At 40.0% G+C, this 9,828-nt stretch overlaps 1 protein-coding gene across 1 annotated transcript; it reads left to right on the top strand.

The window, feature by feature from the left end:
- Positions 1 to 3,284: 3,284 nt before the first annotated feature.
- foxd3 (forkhead box D3) lies at positions 3,285 to 5,285 on the top strand. The gene has a single exon (XM_024278166.2). It carries the CDS (start codon positions 3,703 to 3,705, stop codon positions 4,897 to 4,899), a length of 1,197 nt encoding a protein of 398 aa, XP_024133934.1. The 5' UTR covers positions 3,285 to 3,702; the 3' UTR covers positions 4,900 to 5,285.
- Positions 5,286 to 9,828: the final 4,543 nt, after the last annotated feature.

The following is a 9,828-nucleotide window of genomic DNA, read 5'->3' as shown; positions in this document are numbered from 1 at the left end:
AGTCGATTGAATTCTGATTTCTGGTATTTTTTTGAATATAAAAATGTTATAATATAATTTTAGCTTTAATGTATTTGCTTTCCTGCAGCGCCACCTTGATACACTGACTTGAGCAGGCCATAAACGGCGTAAAATCCCTCCAAATAAAAAAGTTGCTCTACTAATAAAGTATATTTTGCAGGTATGAACACTGTGAATTTTATTTACCCAGAAAGTCTTAAAGTATCTGATTTTGTGGGGAGATTCGACGCGCTCTTCTGCGTCAAGTGTTTTGCAGTCTGGCCGTAGCTCTCTTTACACTTGCGCGTAAAAATGGTCTGGACGTCCAACAAACACGCACGCACACACAGACATGCGTTTGACATCTACACGTGGGCCAGTGTGTGCAGCGTTGGGGCCTTCGGTGCTTTGATATGACCCGAAAGATGTGGCTGCAGCGGATTCAGCAGGAGCTCGAGGAGGAGGAGGAGCAGCAGCAGGAAGAGGAGGAGGAGAAGAGTTAAAGATGAGCTCCATCATATTGTTTGACAGAAAGTCCTGGCTAGATAGAGTGGATTCTGGGAGAGCAACTGAAAATGGTGATTTAAAAAAAATAAAGGCTCTCCAACCTCTTTGGTTTCCAACAAATCTAAATATCTATGTAGAACCGTCCTTTAGCAAATCGAATTCGTTAACAATAACAACAGAGTCACTTATCACATTATTGGTCAAACTGATGGATAAATTGTGTTTGTTGCTATGAAATAACCCTAATAAGCAATAAAATTAATTAAAACGTACGAATATGGTTACCTGATTCCCACAATACCACGCAATTAATGAAATTTAAAAATAAAAAAATAACAATTTAACCATCTAACACTTTCCAAAATGTCAGAAACGATATAATTAAGTATTTTGTTTATTTTTATTTCATATTTGATTATTTTTTCATCGGTGCATGTCAGAATTTATACATTTCGTGCACAGATATAGATTAAAAATGTGGCTTTTATGTACAAAAATGGTTTATTTGCTTTTTGTCATGTACATGACTTCAACCTTTAATTTAAAAATAAATACTAAATTTCCATGACTCTTTGACCCTTTTTAGAACCCTGCTGCACATGTGCATTCGCATACTACTAGTTTTCTCATCCAAATTCGTTACATTTTAAATGTATTATATTTATAACTATAAGATAAATTCTATGTTAAATCATCTTAACATTTTTTTTCTTTAAACATATCTGTGGAAAAAATGCTTTAACCCCCCTCCATCCTCTCTCACGGTTCCTGGCGGTGACCCTGACCTCTGAGCCCGACTGCACAGTTTTAGCCAACGCGCACGTGCGGGAGCAGAGAGGAGGGGGGGGGGGTAAAAAACATAGCCATCAAAAATCAGCAGAGCGTCACCTTATTATGATCACAATTATTTGTTCGGCGACCTTGCTGGTAGTTTTTCAGTGATCGCATTCGCATGCTTCCTCTCCATCACCTGGGCTGCAGCCTCGTCCCGCCACCACCTCCAAACCCCCTCCCCTCTAATGGTTTCATGCAGCAGCGAGATGGCTTATTATACTAAAAGGTTTTGTCGCGCTAAGCCGCGCATGTGTGCTTAAAACGTACATTTCATTAACAAACTGCAGAGGTATAAAAGCGGATTTATGAGGCTTCAAAAGATCACAGGAAGGACGGCTCTGAAATCCCCTCTCGGTGCTGCTAGTCAGGTTAGATCAGCAGTTACACCGTCTTTCACACAACACTGCATTTTTTTTAATGCAAGCTGCGGCTGTCTCCACGCGCGCGCACACACGTGCGAGAAAGGGTGAAACAGTGGCCTTACAAAAATCCTGTTTTTGCAATTTCTTGCTTTATTTTTGAATATATTTAAAGATAAATTTCAAATAATAAAATATTTGTAAAGTTAGAAAAGCTGATGGAAAACCACTTTTCTTTAAGTGCGCAGCAGCAGAGCTCATTGAAAGCTGATACAGCCTTCACCTGCTCAGTGCGCAGTTTTGGCGCACACGCAGATTCCCGCAGAGCGAGCCTGATCGGAATCCGCACACTCATTATTAATGAAGGCGTTTGATTAATCCCACTTTCATCCCTGACGCAGGGAACTCAGAAAACCTCTGCGCGCTGGGAAGCCGTGCGTAAAAAGTCCCCGTGAATGCAACAGTGAAACATAACAGTTTTTAAAATAACAAAACGCCTTTTTAATTTTGTTTTCATTTTAAATAAATAAACAATATTGCAAACAATTATCGACAATAATTCTAAAACAATCTTTAGTCATCTAAAAATTAAAATAAATCTTACTTTAGAACATTATTTCATCTAAAAAACGAATTTTACAAACTAAACTAACTGATTTTTTCAGATATTTTAATAAACCCAATAAAAAATGTATGTGTAAAAATGTATCTCTAAAAGATAATCGAAACTAATTTTCTGATAGTTTAAGCACCAAAAAAATCTTGCCTTTTCTTTTCTTTATCATTTTTTTTCACAAGACAGAAAAGCTGACATCCTTTCTCCGCGTGCGCACTGCTCGCCTCCCCGCGCTTGCGTATAAATGCTCTCTTTGCATTCACCCGCTGCCAGCATTTCCTATTTTGTTTTCAAATGCAAAAGAATGCAATGATGGGGATCGTTAGCACCTTTTCCCAAACTCTTAAGGAAATTCGCTCCATTCATCGCTGCTGCCGCTGCGCAGCTGCCCCTCAATACTCTTCCCACCTCTCGGCTAATCCTGCAGAGAATAAATAGACATTAATTCATGTTGGATTTATGTAAAATACTTTTTGGAGAAAAAACGGAAGCATGCACCTACAACAACCGAAATTAAATGACATGCTTTAAGGTGTTTTACGCACGAAGGACTCGTGCGTAAAACACAGGACAATTCAAACATGCACAGAATCAGAGCACAAAACCAGAAGAGTTAACTTAGCTGTCGTCGTTCTTGCTTTCCTGTTTCAGCGGAGTTCGTCTTTGCAAAGTTAAATATTTTTGCAGCATTTTTTTTTCTTTTGCGCGTAAAGATCTTTCAATCAGGCCGGCCAATTTTCTCTGTCTCCCCCCTCCTCCTCCTCCTCCTCCTCCTTCTGTCACCGTTAAATGGTCTATGACGGACGAACACAAAAATCAGCGGAAAGCAGCCCTGCTGATGTCCCATTGTTGACAAATCCATGAAACAACTCCAGTTTGCATGGTTTAACCGAGAGCAGAGAAGGGCGGAGGGGAGGAGAGGAAAGGAAAGGGGGGCGTGTGTCGTCACAGAACCACGTGTCCTGAGCCGATAGTATATCTTATACAGAGAAAAGTAATCTATCAGTCTTGTTAAAAGCTCCGGCCGTTAAAAAGCAGCATGTGTCACTTCGACTTCCAAACGTCACGCGTTTAGGAAATAACGCGCATCCAAAAGCGACGCCGGTGCGCAAAAGTCGCGCTTTTCTTTTCTTTTTTTCCTCTCCTCCTCAAAAGAACTTCGCGGCGCTTTCCAGGCCTGGTCACTCACCGAGAGGGAGGTACGGAAGTGTCTCGCTGGCAGGACCGGTTGACGGTCCCGGCTAAATCCCATTTAAATTGTTTTGGAGACATCCGATCTCTTTGGCGCGGGCGATTCCAGCAACACTCCAGACGTGCGCACTGACCGCGCCGGCGCCTGCTGTTTTTGGAGTTTTCCCTAAATAAATAAACAAACAAAACCGTGAGATGACCCTGTCTGGAGGCAGCGACCGAGCCAGCGACATGTCGGGCCAAACCGTGCTAACAGCGGAAGACGTGGACATCGACGTGGTGGGCGAGGGGGACGACGAGGGCTTGGAGAGGGTGGACAGCGACTGCGACAGCCCGGGGGTGGCCATCCTCCACGACCTCCGAGGAGACACCGATGACTTGGAGGATGAAATCGAAGTTGAGAAGGAGGAGGACATGGGGTCCGGCGGAGGGAGCCCGTGCTGCGAGAGCTCGGGAGAGGGGGAGCCGGGCACCGGCGGGAAGGGAGAGGGTCACGACCAGAGCACGACGCCGGGAGGCGCGATCCAGAAGCCCAAGAGCAGCCTGGTGAAGCCGCCCTACTCCTACATCGCCCTCATCACCATGGCGATCCTCCAGAGCCCGCAGAAGAAGCTCACCCTGAGCGGCATCTGCGAGTTCATCAGCAACCGGTTCCCCTATTACCGGGAGAAGTTCCCGGCGTGGCAGAACTCCATCCGCCACAACCTGTCACTCAACGACTGCTTCATAAAAATCCCCCGGGAGCCCGGCAACCCCGGAAAGGGCAACTACTGGACCATGGACCCGGCTTCAGAAGACATGTTCGACAACGGCAGCTTCCTCAGAAGGAGGAAGAGGTTCAAAAGAGTTCAGCCGGACGTGCTCAGGGACCAGACGGCGCTCATGATGCAAAGTTTCGGCGCGTACAGCCTGGGGAGTCCGTACGGGCGGCACTACGGCATCCACCCGGCGGCCTACTCCCACCCGGCGGCTCTGCAGTACCCCTACATCTCCCCGGTGGGTCCCATGCTGCCCCCGGGCGTGCCCCTCCTGCCCTCCGCGGAGCTGAACCGAAAAGCCTTCAACTCCCAGCTCAGCCCCAGCCTGCAGCTGCAGCTCAACAGCCTGAGCACGGCGTCCATGATCAAGTCGGAGCCCTCCAACAGACCCTCGTTCAGCATAGAGAACATCATCGGGGTGTCCAGCGCCTCCTCGTCCTCGCCGGGCGCCGCGCAGGCTTTCCTGCGGCCTCCGGTGACCGTGCAGTCGGCCCTGCTGAGCGCGCAGTCGCTCTCCCTGACGCGCACCTCCGCCGCCATCGCGCCCATCCTCAGCGTTCCGTCAAATATCCTTTCCTCACACGTTTTACCTTCAGCGACGGCGGCCGCGGTGTCCAAATGGCCTTCACAGTGACTCCTAACCAAAAAACAAATGAACTCCTATTTTTCTATATTTCTGGGAAGAGGAGCACAAATCAGTTGGACTGTAAAAATACAGAAAAAAAGGAAAAATATTTCTGTACAGGTAACATTTGTACATATTTGTAAAAAGAGAATGATTTTACCTTGTTGACTTTTACCTGTCTTTTCTTCCTGTTTGAGATCTGTGTTTTTTATTTTCCTTTATTTTCCTTTTTTTATTCAATCGAGGCTCGACTGCATACAATTTGACTTCCTTTTAGAAGACATTAAGAACCTGAAAATAGACTGTTTATAATTGAAAACCATATATGTAATTCTATGTCGCAATATTGTGTTGTAAATCGAATTTATTTGTAAATAAATTCAAGGAAAAACGCGTTTTGTTTAATAAAATTGATACATTTTGAGAAAACCTATAAAACCCCACGAAAATAAAATAAAAAGAGGAGACGGGAATAAATTAAATGTAGCCGAATTTCAAAATAAAACAAAGCATTTTACAATACCTACGTTTTAAATGGTCTTTTTATAGCTTAGCACATTTTTTAATCACATTTTTATTTTTTATAGTTTATTTATGTTATAATATTGTCTATAGGAATACAATAAAATATTTTTTCTGATCACATCAAGAGTTTTTGTGGTTTTCCTGTGATTGAAAATTTTAGCAGTTTTTCAAAAAATACAATTTCATCCAAATTAATCTGTTAAATGCGTAAAAAGACATGCAATTATATAAAAAAATATTGGACACTGAATTGTGTTAAAACAACTTCCTGTTCGTGTATTTTATTTGTAAAAATAGCATTGATAATGAAAAATAATTTATGAATAAGTACTGATTCTTTTATTAATCCTGTTAAGAAAAACACTTTGGGATGATTTTCCAGACTGACAGACTCATTTTAATTCACTAAAGCATCACTGCTGTCTCGTTTTACAGGATATTCTGCGGCATGGCTACTATAAAGGTAACAGTTTCGCAGTTGTGTCTGGTTAATCACTTTTACACAAACAGCAAATGGTGAGTGTGTGTGAGCGGGATTTTTGGGCGCTATTTTTATCCGATCCCCATGGGAAAGAGAAAGCGGCTCCCTCCGCCTGCGCGCACCGCCAGACACCGGAGAAGGTGCTGATGATGCAAAGGGATTCTCCAGTGTCACCCTGGCATTTCGGAATTCTTTCTTTTTAAGGGGGCACCGCTGTTAAGGTTGTTGTTTCTTATTATTTCAGGATGATTTGTTCATTTTGGATCAATGATACTATTATTATTTTTTTAATCTGGGAAAAATATTTAAAGGAGACTAAATAAATGCAACAATAAATAAAAATGACTATTTCTGATCAATTTTATGGTTTTTATGGTTCAAATATTAAATCAAAGTTATTCTGGCTTGTGCGCAAAGAGGAAATTCCTGTGCGCACCTCGTCTGAGCGGGTGTTGAAGCTGCAAGTAGACATTCAATTCGAACCGCTAGGGGGCGTTATTTAACACCTCAGGATAAAATCATTGTTTTTAATCTTAAAATTTTCTATTTATGAGATTGAATGAAAATTCAGTTAGACATTTATTAAAATGAAAAATGTTATGTTTTCACATGTTACCTATCTATACGCTTTAGTGGAGGAGGCACACTTTTAAAAATTGCTCCAAAATAAATAAAAAAAAAATGAGATTGCTGACCCAAGTTACTTATTTCCAATGATGCAACAAAAATAAATGTTTATCCATGCATCTTAACCTCACAGACAATGACGTTTTAACTGAGAAAGGATTAAAATACATATGTGTCTTTAGTAGAAGATTTGGTTCCCACAGTTCTAGCAGACAGCTTAACTGGACTTCATCAACAGTCGGTGGAGCTCAAAGTTCATGCAGAACAGGTGACTCCTCAGTGAGCAGCTGGAGCTTTTTTATGCTAATTTGGAAACAGAGCAAGACATCTGTCTCCAAAGGACAAGATCCATATTTCAAATTTTGTTTTAAATGATTCACTAATTTGCTCGGCAGGTAATTTTTTGCTTAAAAAGTTTTGAAAAGGTTTGAAAAACAAATAAAAAAACAAACACATTTTAATCCATTTTACTTTCAGAGAAAATGAAGTTTTCAACAATTTCTATATTCTCTATTGTACTTCATAATTAGCTAAGATAACCAAATGAGGTATAGAAAGTTCACTAACTTAAAAAGGGACATTTTGAAATTGTGCTCAATCAGAATCTAGTGCGAAAAGAAGACAAAAATCAGAATTTCTTTTGGAGTTTTGTTTCAAAGCTAAAGCTCCTAATCAGCACTGTCTTTTTAGTTCACACACCTCATAAATTATTTACTTTTTTTGCAATTTGGGTAAAATTTTAAGTGTCTGAACCCAGAGGAATATTTCAAAGATCAGCAATGTAAATTGGAATCTGTGGAAAAAACAACAACTTTTAATTGATATCAGAACTTGTGCTTGCTAATACGATTCGACATAGTCTCATTTTGAACGATCTGATTCACTGGTTTAAAATTAATACAGGATATCTTTAGCCTTTAGTGTGACTTAGAGATAAATACCTGGTACTGAATGGAGCAGGGGACGTTCTCAAGATACCTTGTGTTTCTTGAAAGATAATCAAGTGTGAATTAAATACAAACAAACAAACAAATAAACAATAATTAATGGTAAATCCATTCACATTTTAGCTTCATAAAGTTTAGTCCACTGTGTTTTGTCCACATCAAAATAACACAAACGGAAGATTATTAGAACATTCTACCACACTGTTTGGTCACATGTTTTTACACAATGATCATTTGATCATCTTTTGCAGCCATCACATGTGTGTTGTCCGCTGTGGTACTTGGTCATTTTTACATTGTTTTTACATTTTTACATTGTCAAATAAATCTAACCTAAATGGTATTTTTCAATATTGATTATAATTGATTCTTATTATTATGAAGCGATTTTAATGGTGTAGGTTGATTCAATTAACAACTTGCCTCAAACAGATCAATCTGGTTGGATCGAAGATATTTAAATCAATTCATCAAGTCGATTAATCGTTACATCGCTAATTGAAAACCTGAGTAGCTCGACAATAAGAGTATTCAACTGAAGTTTGAAACCTCCTGTAAGCTAGGCTTAGAGAGATTTTAAGCTTTTGATCCGTGTCAAATGTAAAAAATTACCTTAGTTGTCATCAATGCCTTTCGTCTACAGTATTTTAATGAACAGATCTGGTATTTTTAAATCAAGTTTTGATGATTCTTTTGGTATTTTTAAGCAGAGATACCCATTATAAATAGATCCCCAAAGCTGATAGATGAATGAGTTGTGCTTTTACACACCCAGCTTTGGGGCAAGTTTGAACAAACATCAGTGTGTTTGAAACAAAGAAAGGATTTCTCTGTTATCACAACTCATATAGTACACCACACAACCTGAAGAATGAAGAAGAAAGCACGCAAACAAGGTCCAGGCCTCCGTATAAAGTAGGTCATCCTCCACCCCAAGCTATAGCTCTTCCTGTGCAGAGAATACAGACAGTAAATGTAGGTACAGCAGGTACTGAATATTTAAAAAGGCATAGAGATGAAGCAGTAAATGACAGACTAAAACTGGCGTGGCCGGGCATTAATAACTAATGGGTAGCGGTGAGTTATAGGCCGTAGCCATTGTAATGAAAGTGTCATTGCAAATCAGCAGTTGTCCAAGGTTATTATTATTTATGCATAATTGATGGCAACATCACAAGGAACATGTCTCATCCAACAAATCCCGACACCTTGGGAGCAAAGATGATGGTGTCAACAGAAGAAAAGGTCACCGAGGAGAAAATGGCCCTGAGCTGAAATTTACATTGTAAGGGGAGGAATGTACCAACTTCTGTGTACAAACTGATACAAGTAGGTAGACACGTAAGCCTGCTTGTCCTCCTCTGCCACCTGTGATGAATGTTGCAAGTATGATCTCTGTAAGTTCCAATAAGGAAAAACCGGAAAACAATGCAGTGATAAGTACGGTTATTTGCATTTGTTCAACCAATTACTTGTATCTGCGATTCATCATACTAATTTATAACAATATATATATATTTTAAATGTTTCTTAATTAAAGGATTTTTGATGCTTTGAAGTAAAGGAACAGCGTCTCCATTATTATCATTAAGATCTTAGGCATCAGTGTCCTCAGTGAATGGAAATTCTGCGTGCAGTTATATCCTCACAGCTCTACACACTACCACCAACCTCTGTCCCACATGATGATATGACTTCCGCCCACAGACAGAATTGTTTGAATGAAAATTCAAATGGTTTTCAGAGATATTCCACTTAAAAAAGTGTTTCAATTTACCCAGTTGCATGTAATAATCATTTTTATTATATTATAATTTTAATCATATTTCATTCTACTGTAAAAGCGTTCCCAGGAAGTGATCTTTTAAATATGATTACGCCATTTTTTTAGCAAAAAAAAAAAAAGTTGTTTTCTAAGGTCATAGTTTCTGCAGAGTGACTGGATTTCATCAGAAACTCACCACTGAGTTGTAGGGAGGACTGTTGGTGCATAACATAGGCAGGTGCAGAAATAAGTCTCAGCTGATATCCCATTGTCCCTTTGTGTACACTCTCATCACAACCCCAAGCTAACGTTAGCGGTGCAACAAAAATGGCAAACAATATCGATGCCATCCATACTGCTGCACAGTTTTGAGCCAGTGCCAGCTCAGCAAAAAATTAAGATGCTATTTGATTTTTTTTTTGGCTGCAAGTGAATGCTTGAGCTTTTTTAAACATTTTTGTTATCTGCTCCTGATTCATTATGATTCGAATAAATAAATACTCAGAAACACAGTTTTAATCTTACATTTTCTCATACATGTACTCCATTAGTGAGAAAAAACCAACAAGAACATGTTAAAAACAACTAAAAAC

The sequence above is a fragment of the Oryzias melastigma genome, linkage group LG4 (assembly GCF_002922805.2).
Source record: "Oryzias melastigma strain HK-1 linkage group LG4, ASM292280v2, whole genome shotgun sequence".
Classification (NCBI taxonomy): domain Eukaryota; kingdom Metazoa; phylum Chordata; class Actinopteri; order Beloniformes; family Adrianichthyidae; genus Oryzias; species Oryzias melastigma.
This window is presented reverse-complemented; position numbering and strand designations above follow the sequence as displayed.

Excerpts from the sequence above, each read along its gene's own strand:
- foxd3 (XM_024278166.2), top strand. The coding sequence starts at position 3,703 with ATGACCCTGTCTGGAGGCAGCGACCGAGCCAGCGACATGTCGGGCCAA.